The sequence below is a fragment of the Salmo trutta genome, chromosome 34 (genome assembly GCF_901001165.1).
Source record: "Salmo trutta chromosome 34, fSalTru1.1, whole genome shotgun sequence".
Taxonomy (NCBI): Eukaryota; Metazoa; Chordata; class Actinopteri; order Salmoniformes; family Salmonidae; genus Salmo; species Salmo trutta.
In genome coordinates, this window is record NC_042990.1 from 1,319,209 (window position 1) to 1,344,040 (window position 24,832).

A 24,832-nucleotide genomic window follows, 5' to 3' on the forward strand; every position below is an offset into this window, starting at 1 on the left:
ATTATTAATGAACCCACCAGGTACAACCCCAAAGCCGCAAACACTGGCACCCTCATAGATATCATCCTAACCAATGTGCCCTCTAATTACACCTCTGCTGTTTTCAACCAAGATCTCAGCGATCACTGCCTCATTGCCTGCACCCGTAATGGGTCAGCGGTCAAACGACCTCCACTCATCACTGTCAAACGCTCCCTGAAACATTTCAACGAGCAAGCCTTTCTAATCGACCTGGCCCTGGTATCCTGGAAGGATATTGACCTCATCCCGTCAGTAGAGGATGCCTGGTTATTTTTTTAAAATGCCTTCCTCTCCATCTTAAATAAGCATGCCCCTTTCAAGAAATTTAGAACCAGGAACAGATATAGCCCTTGGTTCTCCCCAGACCTGACTGCCCTTAACCAACACAAAAATATCCTGTGGCGTTCTGCATTAGCATCGAACTGCCCCCGCGATATGCAACTTTTTAGGGAAGTTAGAAACCAATACACACAGGCAGTTAGAAACGCCAAGGCTAGCTTTTTCAAACAGAAATTTGCTTCGTGCAACTCCAACTCTAAAAAGTTCTGGGACATTGTAAAGTCCATGGAGAATAAGAACACCTCCTCCCAACTGCCCACTGCACTGAGGATAGGAAACTCTGTCACCACCGATAAGCCCACTATAATTGAGAATTTCAATAAGCATTTTTCTACGGCTGGCCATGCTTTCCACCTAACTACCCCTACTGCATTCAACAGCACTGCACCCCCCACAGCTACTCGCCCAAGCCTCCCCCATTTCTCCTTCTCCCAAATCCATTCAGCTGATGTTCTGAAAGAGCTGCAAAATCTGGACCCCTACAAATCAGCTGGGCTTGACAATCTGGACCCTTTCTTTCTAAAATTATCTGCCGAAATTATTGCAACCCCTATTACTAGCCTGTTCAACCTCTCTTTCGTGTCGTCTGAGATTCCCATAGATTGGAAAGCAGCTGCTGTCATCCCCCTCTTCAAAGGAGGTGACACTCTTGACCCAAATTGCTACAGACCTATATCCATCCTACCCTGCCTTTCTAAGGTCTTCGAAAGCCAAGTCAACAAACAGATTACCGACTATTTCGAATCCCACCGCACCCTCTCCGCTATGCAATCTGGTTTCAGAGCTGGTCATGGGTGTACCTCAGCCACGCTCAAGGTCCTAAACGACATCATAACCGCCATCGATAAGAAACAATACTGTGCTGCCGTATTCATTGACCTGGCCAAAGCTTTTGACTCTGTTAATCACCACATCCTCATCGGCAGACTTAGTAGCCTTGGTTTCTCAAACGATTGCGTCGCCTGGTTCACCAACTACTTCTCTGACAGAGTTCAGTGTGTCAAATCGGAGGGCCTACTGTCTGGACCTCTGGCAGTCTCTATGGGGGTACCACAGGGTTCAATTCTTGGGCCAACTCTTTTCTCTGTATACATAAATGATGTCGCTCTTGCTGCTGGTGAATCTCTGATCCACCTCTACGCAGACGACACCATTCTGTATACTTTTGGCCCTTCTTTGGACACTGTGTTAACAACCCTCCAGACGAGCTTCAATGCCATTCAACTCTCCTTCCGTGGTCTCCAACTGCTCCTAAACACAAGTAAAACTAAATGCATGCTCTTCAACCGATCGCTGCCTGCACCTGCCCGCCCATCCAACATAACTTCTCTGGACGGTTCTAACTTAGAATTTGTGGACAACTACAAATACCTAGGTGTCTGGTTAGACTGTAAACTCTCCTTCCAGACTCACATCAATCATCTCCAATCCAAAGTGAAATCTAGAATTGGCTTCCTATTTCGCAACAAAGCATCCTTCACTCATGCTGCCAAACATACCCTCGTAAAACTGACCATCCTACCAATCCTCGACTTCGGCGATGTCATTTACAAAATAGCCTCCAATACCCTACTCAACAAGCTGGATGCAGTCTATCACAGTGCCATCCGTTTTGTCACCAAAGCCCCATATACAACCCACCACTGCGACCTGTATGCTCTCGTTGGCTGGCCTTCACTTCATAATCGTCGCCAAACACATTGGCTCCAGGTCATCTACAAGACCCTGCTAGGTAAAGTCCCCCCTTATCTCCGCTCACTGGTCACCATAGCAGCACCCACCTGTAGCACGCGCTCCAGCAGGTATATCTCTCTGGTCACCCCTAAAGCCAACTCCTCCTTTGGTTGTCTCTCCTTCCATTTCTCAGCTGCCAATGACTGGAACGAACTACAAAAATCTCTAAAACTGGAAACACTTATCTCCCTCACTAGCTTTAAGCACCAGCTGTCAGAGCAGCTCACAGATCTCTGCACCTGTACATAGCCCATCCTTAATTTAGCCCAAACTACTACCTCTTCCCCTACTGTATTTATTTATTTTATTTATTTTGCTCCTTTGCACCATATTATTTATATTTTAACTTTTAACTTTCTTCAAACTACAAATCTACCATTCCAGTGTTTTTCTTGCCATACTTTATTTACTTTGCCACCATGGCATTTTTTTGCCTTTACCTCCCGTATCTCACATCATTTGCTCACATTGTATATAGTCTTATTTTTTTCTTCTGCATCATTGATTGTATGTTGTTTTACTCCATGTGTAACTCTGTGTTTTTGTATGTTGTCGAACTGCTTTGCTTTATCTTGGCCAGGTCGCAATTGTAAATGAGAACTTTTCTCAACTTGCCTACCTGGTTAAATAAAGGTGAAATAAATAAATAAAAAATGTACTGACCAATGAGAACATGGAGAGGTGCAACGCAGAGACAGCAGTAAGGTGAGCGCCATCTGGTAGCCATGACAGCGGTAGAGTGAACTGCATTGCCCCCTAGAGGTCATACGCAGGACCATATCTGCATTGTGAATTCACATGTAACTTCATGATTTTTTTTCTCATCGTTTAAAGAAATATAAAAAATCCCTAAATGCACAATTTGAAGCAACCGCATTGTTTGCCATGGAGCACGTTCTGATTGGCCAGTGAGGGGGTCAAGCCTCGACACACCTACAACTTGTTAAGTCATCAAAACCCTGCCCTTTCCGGGTACCGCCAGCTAATGAGCCCATAATTCCGGTTGTGAAAATAACAGGACCCTGTCTTTCAAAGATAATTCGTAAAAATTCAAATAACTTCACAGATCTTCATTGTAAAGGGTTGAAACACTGTTTCCCATGCTTGTTCAATGAACCATAAACAATTAATGAACATGCACCTGTGGAATGGTCGTTAAGACACTAACAGCTGCACAGGATCGGTACATCCGAACATTACACCTGCGGGACAGGTACAGGATGGCAACAACAACTGCCTGAGTTACACTAGGAATGCACAATCCCTCCATCAGTACTCAGACTGTCCGCAATAGCCTGAGAGGCTGGACTGAGGGCTTGTAGGCCCGTTGTAAGGCAGGTCCTCACCAGACATCACCGGCTACAACGTCGCCTATGGGCACAAACCCACCGTCGCTGAACCAGACAGGACTGGCAAAAAGTGCTCTTCACTGACGAGTCGCGGTTTTGTCTCAGCAGGGGTGATGGTCGGATTCGCGTTTATCGTCGAAGGAATGAGCGTTACACCGAGGCCTGTACTCTGGAGCGGGATCGATTTGGAGGTGGAGGGTCCGTCATGGTCTGGAGCGCTGTGTCACAGCACCATTGGACTGAGCTTGTTGTCATTGCAGGCAATTCTCAACGCTGTGCGTTACAGGGAGAACATCCTCCTCCCTCATGTGGTACCCTTCCTGCAGGCTCATCCTGACATGACCCTCCAGCATGACAATGCCACCAGCCATACTGCTCGTTCTGTGTGTGATTTCCTGCAAGACAGGAATGTCAGTGTTCTGCCATGGCCAGCATAGAGCCCGGATCTCAATCCCATTGAGCACGTCTGGGACCTGTTGGATCGGAGGGTGAGGGCTAGGGCCATTCCCCACAGAAAAGTCTGGGGTAACATCTCACAGCAAGAACTGGCAAATCTGGTGCAGTCCATGAGGAGGAGATGCACTGCAGTACTTAATGCAGCTCGTGGCCACACCAGATACTGACTGTTACTTTTGATTTTGACCCCACCTTTGTTCAGGGACACATTATTCCATTTCTGTTAGTCACATGTCTGTGGAACGTGTTCAGTTTATGTCTCAGTTGTTGAATCTTGTTTGGTTCATACAAATATTTACACATGTTAAGTTTGCTGAAAATAAACGCAGTTGACAGTGAGAGGACGTTTCTTTTTTTGATGAGTTTATGTCATGTGTGAATAACCCACATATCCATACATGCATTCAAATCTATCTCACCTGAACTCGTGCTCGCTGACGACCTCTCCCAGGTACTCAATGATGAACTGGCCTGAGCGGAGGGGCTCCTTGGTGCGGATGCCCCAGCCCTTGCCCTCGGCACGGAAGCGCTCCAGGCACTGCACCCACTCATGCCTCTGGATGTGCTGGTTGTCACACTGCTCCCCGCACGGACAAGTGCCGGGGGAGCACTCGGCAAAGCTCATCCTGAGGGAGTGGGAGAAAATACTTATATTGCAGCCAAGTGGGAGACACCAAGATTATTTATTCATATTAAATTAAATTCACATCTTGAGATGCTATTCCAAGGCAGATTTCTGAACATTTATGTAGAATTGAAGACACAAGCAGGGTCGAAAGCGTTTTCCTTGTAGATAAACATAGCACGCCTGGGAGCATATACCAGTGTGCCGGTCTATTTTAGTCTCCAACACCAGTGTTTATACCTGTTGAGGCATTCGTCAAGGCAGCCTCTGTCGATGGCTTCCCCGGAAGGCCTGCAGTTACAGGTGGTGGCTTCATAACCCGAGACAGGCTTCACATCCACATAGACGTCTACAGTTACACAAGGCAAGGACATATACACAATAGCTTGACCAGACCATGGTAACGTCCCAAATGGCACCCTGTTCCCTATATAGTGCACAACTTGGTAGTGCATTATATAGGGAACAGGGTGCCATTTGGGACACAGCATTAAATAGCGTTTGGTTACATTATAATTTAAGCGACTGGATCTTCAGACTGTGTACTCACTTGATCTGATCTTTTTATAAAGGGGGACATCGGGCTTCTCGTAGAGCTAAAACCACCAAGAAATGTAGGTTATTACATCATAAGTAAGTAGCCTTGTCCGAGCTAGAACTGCTTATAGTCCAGGAGCCCATCTCCTGTTTATGTATCGTGAGGCAGCTTGATGTTCAAGTACACCTGCTGAACAGGACGCTAGTCTATCGCAGGCCTTACATCATAAAAGAGACAAATCCTTATATAGATTGGACAAATCCCTGTTAAAGCTATTATAGCTTGTCGACTCTGAGGGGGAAAACACTTAGCAGTGATCACCTGGTCATGTTTCCACAGCCACAAGATGTCGTAAGGCAACTGGAAATCAATGCGCTTCTGTCTTAGGTACTTTCCTGAAAGGGGGAGAGAGAAATGAAGTAACAAGTCATGACAAAGTGTGTGTGTGTGTGTGTGTGTGTGTGTGTGTGTGTGTGTGTGTGTGCTTGCAGGCAAGAACACTCACCGACATGGATAGGGGCAGGAAAAAGCCCATACTCGTGTTCCCCAGGTGTGTACTCCAGTTTCTCTTTCTTCATCTGCAGGAGCTGACTACGAGGACTGAAAGAGAAACAGAAACAAAAAGAGAGTGAGATGTCCATATATGCCCTTAAATATTCCTGGTTTGACCTTTGGTAAGCAAAACCGGGTATATCCAGATTTGACATGTCTGTGTTTCTCTATGATGGGACTCACTCTGCCGTCTTGTACACATCAGAGTAGAGCCCCGCCTTTTGGAACTTCTTCTTTGGAGGCCTGGCTGCTCTCTTTTCCCGTTGGCTGGTTATAGGCATGGGTGGAGCTTGTTCCATGGAGACGGTGCCCGGACATTCCGGGGAGGAGGGGCCATCTGGTTTCCCCTCCAGAGCACTGAAATAGAACAAAGACTCAGTTTATAGTGATGACTGGCTTGACAGTCTCCTATATATATATACAGCTGCTAAAATCTAAGATTAGCGCTGCCTATGGAAGTAAGCTGCAGCATAATCATGGTTCTCCACTCTCATCGTTGAGGCTACAATCACGTGTTGGCTTGTAGTGGTGGTGGTTTTACCTGCGAAAGCTGTGCAGCTCCTCTTGGGTGAGCCAACCACTTCCTCCCTCAGCACTAGCCCTCATCCCCAGGCCACCCAGATTCTCCTCCCTGTCCAGAGCTCGTTCATCCACCTCCTCCCCTTCCTCCTCGTCTCTCTCCCAGTGCTTCCTCTTCTGGCCTTTCCTGAACTGGCCCTGGACCACCGACTCGATCGCGTCCGTCACAGTGTCCCCCTTCCACGCTCCTCCTCCACGTTCCCGGTGCCTGGTCTGGGTCACTTCGGCCAGAGGGGGCGGCGACGGGGGCGGGGAAGGCAAGGGATGCTTCCTGGGGCGCCCGGGGCCTCTCTTCTTGACCATGTTGTTGCCTGTCCTCGCCTGTCTCTGGAGCTTCTTCGCACGGAGGATCTTGTTGACGTGGTGCAGGCTGTGTTTGGAGGGCTGGGCCCGGTGGGAGTGGTGTGGAGGGGAGGCATCATCGTCCAGGCAGCAGCCCTGAGACGGCGAGTTGTGTCCACAATGAGAGAGGCAGGCGGAGGAGGAAGTGTGGAACAGAGGAGGGTGGTGGTGGTGCTGCCTGAGGTGGTCCTCAGGGGTAGAATGGTCGGCTCGGGTCTGGACACTTGATGTACCGCCTGCACAGAAACAGACAAATAGAAAGAAGAGAGGGGAATTAGATGATGAACATAGGAATAAGCTGCAACGTGACACTTCTAAACTTATATTTATTATCCATTCCAAGCCCTAGCTTAGTTCCACTGTTAGGCCAACATATTTCCTCTGTCAGTCTTGTAATGCTATCTAATAATTATCAAGGCTTAACCTTAAATTGAAAGGAAATTACTACATTTGCCATTGACATCCACTGCCAATTCCCTCACCAAAATGCAGCTCATTATGTATAAACATATAGGCTAAGCCCACCTCAGCAAACTGAAATACTATGTCACGCAATGAACAATGACTTCATACTTTTTCAGCTTTTCCTTTCAAGCCATAAAGTGTTGCATTAAGTCCATCACATTAGTGAAGGGTCCTACTATAAATAAAGGGGGACTGTGTCAATTTGCCCAATCGACACCAAGCCACTCCAGCATCCCCCCTGCTGCCTCTCCCCTCTTCTGGTTCACACTCCTGTGTGTGGTTTATCCCACCCTCTGCCCCCCTGCCTACTAGGCTACCTCCATGGTGGTGGTGACCGCAGGACGACCCTGTGTCCTGAGCTCTAATCCTGGATTACCCTGGCTGGGTTCAAACTACAACATGCCACCTCACCAGGAGCCTTCCACCGAGCGTACCTGGCCTTCTCACACAGAGTACACACACACTTATCTCAGTCAATGGCAGCCAGGCAGCTTGATGGAGCTGAATCATTACCCAAATCACCCAGTCTTCCCTGTTCATCTATATTAGCTGAGAGCAGGTGTAGTGTTTACACAGGGATCTAAGACAGAGACGCACGCAGCCTTTCAGTTTGATAGCTTTTGATGGGGAAGCCTACCAAATATAGCCTGTAACAAAACGTCCAGCTCAACTATCACGGCGAGTAAACTATTCTTATGGAAATAGAACATCTCGCTGGACATCCTACAAGGCTACAATGACAACCACACAAAAGCAGGGCCAGTTTAAGTAATTATGGGGGTTATGCTGCCAAGGCCTTAATCACTGGTTAGGGCTTTCTAATGTCAGGGCCGGTGGAGGGTAGATGTACATACAGGGGATGGCATTGTGTTTTTACTGAGTTACAGTTCATATAAGCAAATAAGTCAAGTGAAATAAATGTATAAGGCCCTAATCTATGTATTTCACATGACTGGGCAGGGGAGGTCAACCTGGCTACCAATGTGCCCGCAGGTGAAGAAGACGGATGTGGAGGTCCTCGGCTTGCGTGGTTACATGTGGTCTTCGGTTGAGGCCAGTTGGACGTACTGCCAAATTTTCTAAAATGACGTTGAAGGTGGCTTAAGGTAGAGAAATGAACATTCAATTCTCTAGCAATATCCCAATTGCACGCTCTTTCAAAACTTGAGAAATCTGTGGCATTGTGTTGTGAGACAAAAATGCACATTTTACAGTGGCCTTTAATTGTCCCCAGCACAAGCTGCACCTGTGTAATGTTCATGCTGTTTAATCAGCTTGTTGATATGTCACACCTGTCAGGTGGATGGATTATCTTGGCAATGGAAAAATCCTCACTAACAGGGATGTAAACAAATTTGTGCACAAAATTTGAGGGAAATAAGCTTTTGGTGCGTATGGAAAATTACTGGGATTTTTTCATTCAGCTCATGAAACATGGGACCCAACACTTTACATGCTGCGTTTATATTTCTGTAACTATACAAAAATATGCAACACTTTACATGCTGCGTTTATATTTCTGTAACTATACAAAAATATGCAACACTTTACATGCTGCGTTTATATTTTTGTTCAGTGTAAATAAGAATAGAATAGGTTTCTAAACACTTTTACATTAATGTGGATGCTACCATGATGATGGATAATCATGAATGAATCGTGAGAAAGTTAGAAAAGTGACTCCAGAATGACACAATACATTATTTACCATTCATTTCTATTGGGCACAAAATAATCTGAAACACCACCAAAACAAACAGAAAATGCATCCAACAAGTTTGTAAATGAAAGCTGACAGTCTACACTAACCTTTAGTCACTGTATAATTTAAATTTCAAAGTGCTGGAGTACAGAGCCAAAACAAACTAAACATTTTTACTGTCCCAATACTTTTGGAGCTCACTGTATTTCAGCATATCGCTCTCTAACAGAAAGCCCTGTCACAATGACTCACCCATCTCTCTCCTCTCTGCTAACGTGGAGTGCTCCTTTCTCAGCATCCGCTCCAGCCGGGTGAAGTTAGAACTCTCTGCCGCCCCTCCCTTCCTGCCTCGGCCTCCTCTCAGCAAGGTAGGGGTCAGGGCGGTGGCGAACAGGTTGGTGTGGTGCGGGGGGTCCTGGGACTTGGGATCCGCCTCGTCTGTGGGTGTGAGGGGCTCCTCGTCTTCCTCCTCGCTGTCTGAGCAGCCCGCTGGATCTTCTCCCTGGCCGTCTGTGAACGGGCTCTGGCCGACCGCTGCGGGGTTCCGGGAGAGCTTAGCGTAGTCTGCCTCGGAGCTGCCCATCCTGAACCAGGACTCTACGTGTTGGTGGGCCCTGGGCCTGGCACTGCCCTGGGCCAGGCGAGAGGGCCCCAGGAAGGACAGGGATGTCTCCTTGCGCTTGTACCTCTCAGCTGAGGAAGAGGAAGACGAGGAAGGCGAGTTGGCCGAGGTGGCCGTGGCTTGTTTGTTGGCACTGGTGGTAGTAGGGGTGGAGTCTCTTCCAAAGCGACAGCGCTGCAAAGATTCGGCCATTCCGGCCCCGCGTTCTCCCCTTCCTGACCCCGGGCTCTCGGAAATTTCGGCTTCACCTCGGCTCTCTCCTCCTCCCTCTTCCCCGTCTTCCTCTGCGCAGCGCTCTTGGTGTTTGTGTCTGTGTTTGTGTTTGTGATGCCAGCCGAACGACAGCTCTGAGGACATTGCCGGGTAGAGCACGGGAGACCGGCCCCCACCCAGGAACTCCTGTCTCAGCAGCTTGTGTTTCTTCTTGTGAAATTTGGAGGGGTTGAGCAGGAGGTGTGACGGGTGGTGGTGGTGCACGTAGGACGAGGGAGGTGGTGGGGGGAAGGAGGGGGAGTGATGGGAGTGGTGGGATGGGGCAGAGTGGGAGTTCTGGTGATGGGGGTACAGGGCACTGGCTGGGGGGTATCCTCTGTAATAGCCCAGACCAAGGGGACCAGAGGAGTATGGAACACTGTAGGATGGGTGGTAGAACCCACCGCTAGATAGCGGGAAACCCAGCCCATGAACGAATGGTACGTCTGACATGGACTCCCGCAGCTTGGGAGGGCGCCCGCGTTTCTTCTTCAGGTCTGGCTTGCGGACGTAGTGCAGAGAGTCACAGGGATACGAGGGGTGGGGGGAGTAGTAGCCGCTGAAGTTTATTCTGAAGATGGTTGGAAGCAGGTCTCTGTGCAGGTAGTGATGCGGAGGGGGGCCGCCAGCGCCTCCTATGGCCCCAGTGGCCCTGCCTACCGCCCCTGGTACTCTGCCCGCCCCCGCAGCTCCCGGGGGCATCCCCAGCCCACTGCCCAGCCTGAGCGCAGGGGTGCGGTGTGCTATCCTGATCTCACTCAGCCTCACCACAATCTCATCCAGCTCGGCCAGGAATTCGGGGTCCTGGCGCCGGGAGCGCAGCTGCAGGTACTTCTTCTTGCGTTTGCGCTTCTGCCTCTTTAGCTTGTCGTAACCCGGGCAGCCGTGACTCCGGCGCTTGCATTTGTGCTTGTGTTTCTCTTTGTGGCCCACTAGTGCAGAGGGAGGGGTTGCCAGGTGGGGCCTGCGGGGGTCTGGTGAGGACCTCGCCCCCAGTGGTGACGGAGAGGGCGATGGGTGCTCCAGCAGCACTGAGGACGAGTGTCTTAGTCCACCTCGAGGGTTAAGCCCAACCCCTAACCCCACGGCTGAGCCCATCACCCCTGGCATTAGCAGTCCACTGGCCATACCAGGTGGTATCCCCACGCTACCTAGGCCACTTGCCCCACCGGCCTTCTCACCCCGGTCAGAAGTGCTGTTGTTGTCTGTTCCTATGCCGCTGTCGCTGGGTACAGTCTCCTCACTGTGAGACTCACTGACAGGAGAGGGGGTGGCTTCCTTCAGCTCACTCAGAGGTGCAGGGGAGGTGGGGTGGAGGGGCCTAGGAGGGGATAGCTTACGGTAGTGGTAGTGCTGCCTGTAATGATGGTGGTGGTGATGGTAGCCACGGCACGACTTCTTCTGGGAGGCCACGGCAGCCGAGGAGCCCAGAGGGCCCAGAGTGCGAGGGGAGGGGGCTGAGAATGTCGGTGGAGGGAAGGGGAACGAGTGGTGGCCGTGGCTGTGGAAGTGCGGGTGCGTCAGGAAGTGCACTGCCCCTGGCGCCACAAAGCAGGAGTCACTGATGGGACTCTGGCCTCCGCTGGACTGGGAGAGTGAGGGGGAGGGGAACACCTCGGCAGACGGGAGCTGGTGCTGCGGCTGAGATTGATGGTGGTGGAGGGGCGAAGTGGTGTTTGGGGACAGGAAAGGCCCCTCAGTGGGTGGTGTTGGAGCTGCCAACGAGGGATTTGTTGGCGCTTTAGGTTTGCGCCCTCTCCTTTTCCCCATGTATATCGTCCCCTTTTTGCTTACGTTGATCTGGGGTCCCAGTTTGCCTCCGAAAGAAGCAGCCAAGGAGGACAGTGACTGGGTTGCAGCTGCTACCTGGCCCACCACCCCACTGGCAGTTCCTCTGGGGGGCTCCTGCTCTGGTCCGGACCCTGGTCCTAATAGGATCTGGCTGAGGAACCGTTTGCGTTTGACACTCTTCATCTTATTGATCTTGCCTATGATGGTCTTCATGATGAGCTGCCCGTTGCCCTTGGTCCGGAACTGTTTCCCGTCCCCCGCTTCCGGTGCCAGAGTGGGGGGCTGACCCTCCTGCGGCAAGGTAGGGGGCAGGCGTTTGGGTCGCCCCCGCTTCCTGGGCATAGGTTTGGGAGGATTCAGATCTACCTCTGGGTGGAGAACAGGGGGGTCCTGCTCCTCTTTCGACCTGTGTAAAGAAAATACCTTAGAGGGGGCCAGCTTGTGAGGGGGACGTCCCCGAGTGGGGGCATCCAGCCTTGGCATTTTAGACTTGGGCCGTCCCCTTTTCCTGGTTGGCTGAGGAAAGAGTTGAGACACGGCGGGAGGCTTAACCTTATTGGGGTTAGGAGGCCGTCCTACAGGCCTGCGTATGGGCGGGGGAGTATCAAGGCCTGAGGAGGATAAAGGCATGATGGTTTCGCACTGGTCAACGGGGCTGTACTGGCCCGCCCTCTGTGTCCGGTTCACTACTCTGGTCCAGCGGGGCTTTCTGCCTCGCCGCTTCTTCAGGGGTTTGTTCTCCTGCTCTGGGGGCGAGCCCGGTGACTCGTCCCCAGGGGACTCGTCTCTGAGAGGAGGGGGTGAATGGTTGCCGGCGGGCTCTGGTGGCGAGGCAGTCCGTCTCACAGACTCAGGGGGACTGGAGGTACCGCTGGTGTGACCATCTCTTTCCCTGTTGGGACTGCGTTTATTGGGGTTGGGATTGCGTTTAATGGGGTTGGGACTGCGTTTACTGGGGCTCAAGCTCTTGCCTCTCTCCCCTCTGAGTGACTGATTAGCCCCCTTGTCCTTGGCCTCCTGCTTGCCTAATGCTGAAGGAAGGGAGCATTTGGTTAAGTCTCTGGGGCCGTCCCGGTCACGCACCTGCTCCCTCTCACTGCTCTCCCTCTCCTCTGCCTGGGAGGAAATGTCTCGGTCTCGGGAGTGGTGTCCTTGAGAGGCAGGGGAGCCCTGGCGACTTGGCCCGCTCCCCGTCCCCTTCTCTGAAGAGGAGCAGGAAGACAAACGCGGTGGTGAAGAGGAAGAGGAGGAGACAGAGTGAGGCGGTGGGCAGTGAGTAAGACGTGACTGTAGTGGCTTCGTGCCATTACTGTTGCTGTCGTTGATGTCCTTTGAAATTGTTGCCAGGCGGTTATTGCCGCCACCGTAAGTTAATGTGGGGCTGCTGCTGCGACTGCTGTTGCTGTTGTTGCTGCTGTCAGACTTGCTGGCCCCATCTGCCTCCTCTTTCCCAGGCGGGGTGGATGACTTCTCCAAAACATTGTCTTTATTGTTCCGGGAGCCATAGGGGCGGCCAGGAGGGCGAGAGACAGGAGGGGGTGGAGCTAGATGGACCGCTCTAGAATAGGTCGCCCTGTTGGCCATAGCGCGGTCTCGCTGCTTTGGAGTGGGGGCCATAAAATTAGAAGTGGTGTGGGTGGTGGGAGAGGGAGTTGTTTTGGAGGGTTTCACCTTGGTGGACTTTGAGGGAGGGCAGGTGGCGATGAGTTGCGCTAGTTTCTCAGTGACAGTAGGAGCGCCCCAACTAGGAACACCCCGGTCCTTTTCCCTCAGACCCTCACTGCTGTAAGTGTACCCAGGAGGTTTAGTAGCGGCTTCCACACTGGGTTCCGGTGATGGGGGCGCAGGAGGGGAGGGCAAGGAGGTAGGGGACTTGGTTTGGGGCGTGGGCGTCTTCTTCCCAGAGGCATGGTGCGTTTTGCCGTCTGTCAAAGGACGATGAAGATTCAGCGGTCTCTCCGTAGAGGCGGCGGATTTCCCGTCCAACTTCGCCTCAAATTTGTCCGACTTGCAGGCCAGTTTTGGAAGACCCTGCGAAAAGAGAATACAAATATTAAAATCTAAAAGGCCATTGATTGCAGATAAGGCCTACCCATTTCACAGAAAGGTAGTTCCCAGAAAGGCATTGTTGTGTTTCACTAAAAAGCTTTTTTCCCCCCCTTTTTTTTATTTTTTTTTTAAATGTCTAACTATTTTGACATTTGTAATCTCCTGATATGTATCCAAACCCAGGCAATGCTTTCTGGTAATTATCTGGAAGTGAAAACCTAATCGAAACAATTTTGTTCAGAAAGAAGCATTTGACAACCACATAAAGCAGGCTTAAAGCACAACCCTGTCAATAAGGCAACCTAGACAGTCTATATGAAATCCAATCAGGTTTTGTTTATCCCTATGTAAACTGTAGTTCATTGATTTGGATTTCCTGTCCTCTACTGCTTCTCAGTTCTGCCCAGAGGGGAAGATCCTCTAGACCATGGGTGTCAAACTCTGGCCCGCGGGCCAAATTTGGCCCGCGGGGTAATTATATTTGGCCCGCAAGACAATACCAAATTACTACTGGAGCTGGCCCGCCGGTATTATACAGCGCTTTCACCGCTAATACTACGAATCCCATAATGCTCTGCTGTTGTTTTCGCGCGCCAATCAGGACAGGACCCAGAAACGCCCTCTCCTCTGTGACAGTAGTCATAGCAACATAGACGCCACAACTGAATCCTACAGACGAAGAACCGTATATGTGACATTTAAAAAAAAAAAAGCTCTCGTGGAATAACCGTTTATGTGCACCACTCAGAATGTACGGATAAGCGCACAACTTTTCTGTTGCTGATGAAAATCGCCGAAATGTGGGAAAGAAACGTAAAACAAAACTAAAAGAATGGAAAGACAGGCAAAGGAAGATCTTACGGAATGCGGGAAAACCCTATACAAATCGTAAGGGTCAAGAAAAAACTGTGAAAAGCTGTCCAAAAGAGGTATGTGGAAGAACCGTATATCAAACAATCAAGCTAGCTAGCTATAGAGTACAGTAACTAACATGTATGTTCTGGGTTGTCTAATTTGTAACTATAGAGAAAACATATTAGCTAAAGTTCGTTGACTACTAATTTATACACTATCGTTACAAATGTTATTGCTAGATTATAGAAGAAACATAGCTAGCTACTTTTTGTCCATCCACCGGATGATTCGACATGGCTACAGTAGCTAGCTAGTTATATGTAACGTTACACTGTATCCTGCAGGGAAGAGTGTGTTCCACGACGTGCAGAAAGGATTGTGGAAAGTTGACTGATGAGCGCAAGCTGCATCTGTTAAACAGTTTCTACACTGTCCCATACGAGAAACAACAAGCGTTGATTCTCTCCGGCTTAGAACAGGTTAGAAATAGGACAAAACTCCTATTATAATAGCTATATTGAACACTTGCATAGTTTAACTTTGACAGTAATGATACGTACATTAACGTTAACTCTAAAAGTGCAGTGTTACACAATGGTGCAATACAAACTCATTCTGTGTATAGGTTGGGAGTGTGTGAAAGATGGGGGTCCTGATCAAGCAATACCCTGAATGTGCTACAGTATATGTTTTACTATCAATAAATGTATATGTTCTACAAAGAGAAGAATACCACATCATCTGCAAAATTCTGGGTTTATAGGGACATTTTCAAACAGCAGTCTCAATTTCGGCCAACCCAGGAGTGACACCTGTGGCAAATGTGACGCATTCTTCACTAAGATGTCAGCAGCAACATCTGAAGAGGAGAAGAGGAAGATTGCAGTTGAAAGTGAGTTGCACCATCGAAAAGCCGAAAAGGCCTACACACAGCTTCAAAGTGACACTGAGTGGGCTAAAGCCAATGCTGACTGCCATGTCATTTCTGTGGATCATCAGTGCTAAAGTTGATAGACCACCTTTAAATGAACCTCCATACAAATTAATTAACTACATATTGCATTTAAGTTATTTACATGAAGGGCATCTGTACTTGAAAGTACTTAAAACATCATATCAGGTGTTAAAAAAGGACATCTTACAAGTGTCATGCAAAATGTCACATATACTGTTCTTCCACAAACTGAAATCATCGCTGGAGATATACTGTTCTTCCACATTCTAAAAAATTAAAACAGCAATAAAATAAGTATTTTTTGAAATAACAAAAAAATATCAATTGTTGTTGGAAGATATGAGTATGGTGAATTATTTGTCAACCATAAAACACCTAATGTGGTACACACAATTAATAATATAAAAATAACTGGTTATCTTAAAATGGAAAAATTGTCACATATATGGTTCTTCGTCTGTAGGATTCATGTCAGCGCGCTATCCCTTCCCAAAAATGGCGAAAATGGGCACATCAGATTAGATCAGTGTGCAATAATTAACGTTTTCTTTGTGCACTTTTTCTTGCTACAAGGCATGGGCTTGAATGGTTGATTGATTTATTATCATTTTATTTGTAAAATTATTAGCCAGTGGAAAAAGTTTATTTTGGTATTTAAATCAGAAGGCTGCAAATAGAAGAGGCATACGATTTTTATTTAAATTTTATTTATTTAATAAATGAATGCCATTGATGTGTTTTTTCATTTGAAATTCGATTTTGCATGTCTCCACTATTAAATTATATATTGTATGGTAATAAGCGATGCTTGTTCCATATTCAATGTTAAAGCAAAACTTGTTTGGGTCCATATTAAAAGGTTCATTTGTTCAATGTTGGCCCGCGACTTTGTTCAGGTTTTACATTTTGGCCCACTGGGTATTTGAGTTTGACACCCCTGCTCTAGACCAAGGCTCTCCAACCCCGTTCCTAGAGAGCTACCGTCCTGTGGTTTTTGCTCTAATCCTAATCTATCACACTTCATTCTAATAATTAGCTGGTTGAATAGTTGAATCAGGTTAGCTATAGCTGAGGTTGGATCAAAAACCTACATGAGGGTAGCTCTCCAGAAACAGAGTTGGAGAGCACTGCTCTAAACTCAAAACGTATTCGGGACAGACTAGGACAGAGCAGAGCAGAGAAGAGAGAAGGGAGAAGAGAAGCAGGGCATGATTGGAAGGGGAGACAAGCCAGAATGGGACACAAAGTGAATACACTCAAAGAAACTGAGATGATTGTGTAAAATATGAAGCAAATCGACTTTACAAGTAAGAAATATAATTTGTGAATTCAAACCAGTGAAACAGTGTTGGAAGAATTGGAAATGTTCTCATATGTGTGGCCTGGCTGTCAGTATTGCTTAGCCTATTTCTGGCACAGTCCAAAGCCAGACACGTCTTGTGCAATTCCTAATAGTCTCTTTGGATAGGATTCCTTGTTTGACAGGGATATGTTTTTTTTAATCAACGTACTAGCATAATACATGCTTTCCTTGCTTACCCGTTTAGCTGGAGTACTCCCATTCACTGGACTGGGTGAAGTGGTAGAAGGAGCAGGAACAGGTGGAGGAGGAGTAGGGGCAGCAGCAGAGGGAGATGAAGACAATGGGATGGGTCGGTTCATGCCAGGACTCTGCTCTCTCTCCCTGCCGTGTGGAGGACTCTGGGTCTGGTTGCCCCCGTCGCCTGTCCCTACTCCTCCGCGGCTCCCCCGGCCACCTCCGCGCCCGCTTGGTCTCACGGTAGCCCTGAAGGCCGGCCGACACACGTAGTTCTCCAGAATCTTGGGTGGCTTCTTCATGCGTTTTGCCTGCAGGCCAATCTTGAGTTTGACATTGCCCTCATGGAGGCTAGTCTCTTTGACAGAGAACTGGGGTGGCTGCTGCTCACCAGAGCCCCCTCCTCCACCTGCAGCAGAAGAGGAGTCCCTCTGCGACCCCTCTCTCTCCTCCTTCTTCTCCTCCTCCTCATCTTTCTTCCCACCTCCTCCTTCCTTCTCTCGCTCTCCTGGGGGAGCAGTGGTGAGGGGGGGGGGTGGAGTAGCAGGCCCCCCCTGAGTCCTCTGATCCATCAGAGATTTAGGGGGTGAGGGGTGATTAGGGAGGGATGTTTGGGACGCCAGGTACAGTTTCTAGGGAAAGCCGTGGTGCAGAAGGAGACGGGATAGGGGTGAAGGGGGAAAGGGGATATTGGGGAAGCTGAAAAGCAATCCTTGTTTGGTGGCTTTGCTCCTTTCCTGGCTGCCCAGCCCTCTTTCTCCGTCCTTCAAGCTGTAGAGAGAAAGACGGGTAGAGATGGGTGGGGAATAGTAAAGACAAGAGTTTGATATTAGTCAACAGATAACAGAAGAGATTTTATCAAAAACAAAATACATTTATAAGCACTGCAAGGCATCCTTTACCATAGTGAGGGAGACGAGACAAAGGTGAAATATTTGTATCATCTATTTCCTTAGTGGCTGTCCTTCATCTCTAGGTGACTTTTTATGGATGTGTTCGTCCTTACAGCTTCCCTCAATCTGTGACCTATTTAGACAAATGGGCATCTATTCGACAAGAGAGGTGTAGTTCTGCTGCTCAAGAACTAAATAACAGCCATCCGCCTGAGAACTACAACTCCCAACAGCCCTCCAGGTCTGTATGCCACTATCAAGCGTATCAGAGTAGGAGTACTGGTTTAGGATCAGTTTTTACATGGACAGTGGGGACCTGATCCTAGATCAGCACTGACTTCTTCGTTCTGACCCTCAGATACTTTAGTACATCATGCTATAGACCCCACCACCACTACCCAGGTGATTTGTGATAAGCTGCTAAATTAACCATCCCCCATGGATATCTTATTAGTTTTATTGAAAATGTGTCTCATAATGCTCACAGTGTAGTGCTGCGGCAAAGTTCCCATTTGTGTTCTTGGAGGAGGGAAGTGTCCGTATGAAAGAAATGGTCTGCTCCGGCTCCCTACGTCCACTGAGTGATTTAATGCGGGCTCGCCCAAAGCAGGTGCTTTCTCCGAGTGAAGTCATTTGGAGGCGATTCAGAACTGTGACCTCAGCACATTGGGCTCTCTGGGGGACAGAGGATGCGGCCGGTGTTCCCAACCACTCTGGAGCAGCCAATGAGAGAGAGCGAGAGAGAGCAGCATGCTGACAGTTTCTGTGTGCCTGCCCTACTGTGGCAGAAAGCACTAACAAATTCACTTAGTGGAGCCAGAGCGTGCGTCGGGTAAGTCATCCGATAAAGCAGTCAGAGAGCTAAAATCGACAACGTTCAGAAGCTTGCGAGACGACTTGTTCTGGATTGTTTTACTAGTAGCTAGTAGGGCTTGGTGGAGGCAGACGTTTTCTGCAGAATCACAATAACTGTGGTCCAGAACTTGGAGTCTTGCCGGTGTTTCCCCACACCCACTTCTCTATGTTTACTTCAATTACTCACTCCATTTCGCCTCAAACTTCCACCACATACACTGCTGCTACTCGCTGTTTATTATCTATGCATAGTCACTTTACCCCTACCTACATGTACAAATTACCTCGACTAACCTGTATTTTGTATTACGTTTTATTTTATTTTTTACTTTAGTTTTAGTAAATATTTTCTTAACTCTATTTCTTGAACTGCATTGTTGGTTAAGGGCTTGTAAGTAAGAATCTGTATCAGCACGTGACAAATACAATTTGATTTGACATACATTACTCAAATCACACCTCCCTCCTGAGGGCTCCCGAGTGGCGCAGCGGTCTAAAGCACTGCATCTCAGTGCTAGAGGGAGGTGTATAATTGGCCTAGCGTCGTCCGGGTTTGGCTGGTGTAGGCCGTCATTGTAAATAAGAATTTGTTATTAACTGACTTGCCTAGTTAAATAAAGTCTAAATGTAAAAAATAAAACTTTGCTCCCTTTCACTCTAGGAACAGCAGACAAACTTGAGTTGCTGTTTTCCTACTAATCGAAAACACATCTCTCCCCCCACCCTTCCCTCTCTCTCCCCTTTCCCCATGTCCTCCACTCTGTGACAATCATTCCCCTCTTTCTTCAATACTTGCTGCTTCAAGAAGTGTAAGTGTGTTCACATTCATTTTACAGCTTCTGCTGATCTGACTGCTGGTATGCCAAAAATAAGCTGCTGTAGTAGCAAGGGATGTACATTTCTATTGACACGACTAGAGTAAAGCCGGACAAGTTAGTCAAAACATCTCTCTCACTCTTATAGTCATACAAGGTGTTTTGCTTGAACAGAACCACACTATGCCCATTACCTAGTTTAATATTTCCAAACAGACTGACCAAAGATCATACTTTTTTTCTCTTTCTGCATATTAGGCCTACATCGCAATATATCAAAATGCTGATGGAGAGCAGCTCTAATGTGTCCTTCTCTGCCCCTACACTAATGGCCATTCTCCGGTCAGTGGGACAGTTATTCTCAGGACAGTGATATTATGTATTAGCCTACTACTCTAGAGATACAATTAACATTCAGAAAGATTACTCCTACTGATGTTACAGAAGGAAATGTCACATTCTTTCTATTAGGGTACATTTCAACGTAGCGCTAATGTCATATGCACATAAAGAGATTTAGTAAAGTGATGTGGGGAATATTCCTTTTCCTACAAAAAAAGGAGAAGTTGGAGATCAAAGAATCGTTTCCAAAGCAGGAAACAGCAGGTGACAAGAGAGCAAAGGGGAGGAATTACAGAATTCGCAGGAGAAACTCTTCATAGAATGACAATGACCGAGAAATACGGTGAAATGGGAACATAGTAAACAATTTGGAAAGCCCCCTCCCCTCTCTCTCTCTCCTTCCCTCCTTTAGCACACGTTAATAACTTCTGATTTCCCAATGGCGTAGTATTGAAAGCAGCCTCGATAGCATTCTCAGGACAGGACCTATCTCTAAAGGTTTTCATTTTGAAATCATCATTGGCCGTTGACTCAGTCAATTGTTATACATCTTTCCAAACTGTTATTAGTTATTACAATAAATGAGACCAAAGCCTCAACCACAACAGCAGGTGATGTGATCTTTACCTATGTGTTGTTGATAATAGACCGAGTAGCTAGACTGCTTACTTCCTAAATTCACAACAAAACGACTAACGAAGGTGACAAAACCAAAAAGGCCATGGTTTCTGATTTTTCAGAAGATTCCTGATAAATCGGGGTCCCAAACGACTGTATCATCAGCCCAAAACAAGTTCACTCAAATGATTTTGCCCGAGGTCCTTCGGGGTAGGCAGCGTGACCCCTATGCCAGTCATCCTGTTGGATGCACTTGTTGTAAGTAGCCTACAATAGAAGTGCAGTAAACCATTCATAAAAAAAGGTTAACTGAGGATGATGCTCTGACTGAATATTTCCAGGTTATGTGAAAAAGTGTGCTTGTATAACATTGTGGACAGGTGCAAATAATAAAGTAGGACAATAGTCTGTAAATCTTTCAGATGATGCATTCACTCACCTCCGTAGGAGTCCAAAAAGTGTTGCAGCCTACATCCTTATCTCTTTACAGTATATACACGTTTTGTACTATACTTCAGCACCACTAATAACAGACTCTCATTTCCCTAACTTAAAGGGAAAGTTCACCACTTTTCAATCTCATTTTCTTTATCTCCAGTACAATACCAGGGTCAACATATGTGCACATTTCAGAATAATCCACCCTGTGATGTAACATAAGCATATTTTTTGGGACCTTTTATAAAAAAAATTACCACAGATCCGTGCTGTTTTGACATATGTAGACACTGGCTTATTGCTGGAGATGATGAATTGGAGGTTGAAAGGTGGCGGAATTAGCCTTTAACCTACTAGTAAAATATAGCCTTGCTAAACATACTGTCACGGAGTTAAAATTATTAAGATTGTCCATTTTCAACATCGCTTGGCCATATCAACACATCCACATCGCAAATGGTCCTTGCTATCCGGGATCGTTGAGACTTCCCTACCCCGTTGAAGTTGAAAATGGTTAGGGTTAGATACGGGTTATGGTTCGGGTACGAACGTAGCCTAACACGGTTTCAAAACATATCCTTGTGACGATTTCTGTGAATTTGATTTACAAATACGTGCAATGTAAAAGTGCCGAGCACCTCTACAATATCAAATCACCTCGTGCAAGAACGTTTGATCGTTATGCGCTGTAACGATGGGTGTGGGGGATTGTGAGCCCAAGAGCTATCCATCAAAATACATATTGCATAATAAAGATTGACCATATGGATTGACAATATCAACATCTACAATAGTCGCTAAATCTTTCAGATTATGCATCCACTCACCTCCGTAGGAGTACAACAGTGTTCACATTATGTGGATCGAAATCCTCCCTTCGTGCGTATCAACATGGTCGCCACAGTATTTATGTTCCCAACTGCTGATTTGTCAAAAACGCAGATGACAGAAATGTCAAAATTATACCTCCATTCCGATTTTGGGAGATCAATTATGAATTCAGACATGTACCCATTTCAAACTCTTTTGCATCAACTGCGAACGTTTCGACTTGATAATAGTACTGCTGTTATAAGCAAAGTGGTCAGCTATAACTAAATAGCTAACAAGCTAATATTGTAGTTATAGCTTAGCAGTGACCCCAACCGACGTCCTAACGCATGAGAATATTGCTTACAAGAGAAATATAACCAAAAACAGAAAGTTATTAGACAGACGCCAAAAGTCGATAAATTATTACATCGTTACCAATTATAGAATGATTTTTTTTGGAACGAGGCAACAAAATATTGCGCGTGCTGTAGTGACTTGATACAACGTATACATTCAAAGAGAACGATGTAAATTTTGTAACAAGCTATCTGTCGTCCAATAATAACCTATGTTACATTGTATCAATGGTGCCCACTAGCAAGCCATCATCTGGGCTGCCTTGCTATGATAACTTGGATTTCTAGCAACGTGGCCGTACTTGTGGGAAATGTATCCATCTGACAGTGTTACATAATTTGATAGTCTCCGTTTTGTTTCATAAAGTTCACGAATAAGGAAATACAAACTAAACCAAATAACTGAATAACCTGTCATTTTCGCTTAGTGCTAGCTTTGTAGCTAAAGCTAAACTATGACGGCTAACGATGCAATTACATTTAGCTAACAAGCTAGCAAGTCAGCTAGTTAAGCCATGCCTTAGAATAGTCTTCTATCGAAGGAGTAAAGTCAAATCCAATAGCAAAGAGGCTAGCGATATTTAAGGAAGCAGATAGATTTAAATAAAATAGATGCAGCGCTGTGTACGTTATTAAAAATAAAAAAACACGAACTGTCAACAAAATGGCGGCTGCGTTGAATCAAGAGACCCGAAATGGATCTCCCTCTATTTCTTCCCCCTCGACGTTTTTTTTTCCTCACACAGCAATTGGTATCTTTGATATCTCCAAACACGACTGGACTCTTCTCCAACACAACGTTAGTTGAGCCGAGACGTGTCGGAATGGGCCTCGGTCATTAATCGGGCCTCCATGTCTGCTAAGCCCGTATCGTTTACGTCAGTACAACACGGGCATTCTCAGTCACACATGGAGGGAGGGAAGGAGACGGGCAGCGGGGTGAGGGTCGTCACTAGTTAAGACAGACATAAAGTCATGAACCCCGCCAAAAATATACATTTCTACAATTTAGCTTCTTAAAATCTGATTTTAAACCTAAGCCTAACCACACTGCTAGCCTTATGCCTAACCCTAAATGAAGACCAAAAAGCACATTTTTGTTTTCAAAGATTTTTACAATATAGCCAATCTACTTTGTGCCTGTGTTATCTAATGCGAACCTGGGCGGGAGGAGGCAGAGGTCGTATGGTAGGCTACTAGACACTTTATCCAGGCGGTGTTACACCAAATGCCCCTATTATTATTTTATTTTTGATTCTGAAAGTGAAATGAAGAACTTCTGCAGCAACGGCGTAGCAATGCACTACGTGAACTGGAAGAAGAGATTCAACTTTCATGTTGTCTCTGTGTAATATAGCCTAATTGACCTATTATTATGCATAATTGACAACCTTGCACGAGAAAACGAAAGGCAGTGTTTGTGTGCGCTCTTGGATATGTTTATCCAAAATTAAGCGTCTAGACTCCCGTGGGACTCAAATTTAGAGACGGGATGTAAATCTGTCTATTTAGAATTATAATCCAGTTGCCTTTGTTAAAAATTCAGAAAGCGTTTAATTCAATTTTAATTTCTCAATTTAGTTCGATCATGCAAACTCTTGCATATCATTGGTCCTTGTCTTAAAATAAGCGGGACTGGGAGATGGCTCTTATGGACCCTGGGCAAAAGTTGTGCACTGTGTAGAGAATAGGGTGCCATTTGGGACATTATCTGGAACTAGGCGCTCAATGGGCAGAGTGAAGGACGTGGTATTCAATGACTACTTTTCACTCCTGCTTTATGAATTTGACCATTTTTATTATCTTCAATCTTATCACCTCATTGCCAATCGGATGTATTCGTTAACAAACATATACAGTACCAGTCAAAAGTTTGGACACACCTACTCATTCAAGGGTTTTCTTTATTTTTACTATTTTCTACATTGTAGAATAATAGTAAAGACATCAAAACTATGAAATAACACATATGGAATCATGTAGTAACCAAAAAAGTGTTAAACAAAGCAAAATATATTTTTGATTCTTCAAAGTTGCCACCCTTTGCCTTGATGACAGCTTTGTACACTCTTGGCATTATCTCAACCAGCTTCAGCTAAAATGCTTTTCCAACAGTCTTGAAGGAGTTCCCACATATGCTGAGCACTTGTTGGCTGCTTTTCCTGCACTCTGCGTTCCAACTCATCCCAAACCATCTCAATTGGGGTGAGGTCAGGTGATTGTGGAGGCCAGGTCATCTGATGCAGCACTACATCACTCTCCTTCTTGGTCAAATAGTCCTTACACAGCCTGGAGGTGTGTTGGGTCATTGTCCTGTTGAAAAACAAATGATAGTCCAACTAAGTGAAAACAAGATGGGATGGTGTGTCGCTGCAGAATGCTGTGGAAGCCATGGTGATTAAGTGTGCATTGAATTCTAAATAAATCACAGACAGCATCAACAGCAAAGCAGCCCCACACCATCACACCTCCTCCTCCATGCTTCACGGTGGGAACCACACATGCGGAGATCATCCATTCACCTACTCTGCGTCTCACAAAGACATGGCGGTTGGAACCAATCATTTCAAATTTGGACTCATCAGACCAAGGACAGATTTCCACCAGTCTAATGTCCATTGTTTGTGTTTCTTGGCCCAAGCAAGTCTCTTCTTCTTACTGGTGTCCTTTAGTAGTGTTTTTTTTGCAGCAATTCAACCATGAAGGTCTGATTAACGCAGTTTCCTCTGAATAGTTGATGTTTAGATGTGTCTGTTACTTGAACTCTGTGAAGCATTTATTTGAGCTGCAATTTCTGAGGCTGGTAACTCTAATGAACTTATCCTCTGCAGCAGAGGTAACTCTGGGTCTTCCTTTCCTGTGGCGGTCCTCATGAGAGCCAGTTTCATCATAGCGCTTGATAGTTTTTGTGACTGCAATTGAAGCTTTTGAAACTTTCA

The 24,832-nt window shown here is 46.6% G+C and overlaps 1 protein-coding gene across 7 annotated transcripts in view; it reads right to left on the reverse strand.

The window, feature by feature from the left end:
- The window catches only part of LOC115173287 (histone-lysine N-methyltransferase ASH1L), a 52,794-nt gene extending 29,962 nt beyond the window's left edge, over nucleotides 1–22,832 (reverse strand). For 2 of the 7 annotated variants that reach the window (XM_029731248.1, XM_029731243.1), the window contains exons 1-11: nucleotides 22,548–22,829; nucleotides 21,552–21,646; nucleotides 16,766–17,534; nucleotides 8,955–13,398; nucleotides 6,156–6,771; nucleotides 5,798–5,971; nucleotides 5,568–5,662; nucleotides 5,384–5,457; nucleotides 5,075–5,120; nucleotides 4,765–4,873; nucleotides 4,319–4,525 (exon numbers count right to left, since the gene is read on the reverse strand). In XM_029731248.1, the coding sequence (XP_029587108.1) occupies nucleotides 4,319–4,525; nucleotides 4,765–4,873; nucleotides 5,075–5,120; nucleotides 5,384–5,457; nucleotides 5,568–5,662; nucleotides 5,798–5,971; nucleotides 6,156–6,771; nucleotides 8,955–13,398; nucleotides 16,766–17,335 (6,335 nt within the window). In that variant the 5' untranslated portion in view covers nucleotides 17,336–17,534; nucleotides 21,552–21,646; nucleotides 22,548–22,829. Of the gene's footprint in view, nucleotides 1–4,318; nucleotides 4,526–4,764; nucleotides 4,874–5,074; nucleotides 5,121–5,383; nucleotides 5,458–5,567; nucleotides 5,663–5,797; nucleotides 5,972–6,155; nucleotides 6,772–8,954; nucleotides 13,399–16,765; nucleotides 17,535–18,141; nucleotides 18,758–21,551; nucleotides 21,647–22,547 lie in introns of those variants that run through there. The other 5 variants (XM_029731249.1, XM_029731246.1, XM_029731244.1 and 2 more) reach the window with 4 other exon arrangements.
- Nucleotides 22,833–24,832: the final 2,000 nt, after the last annotated feature.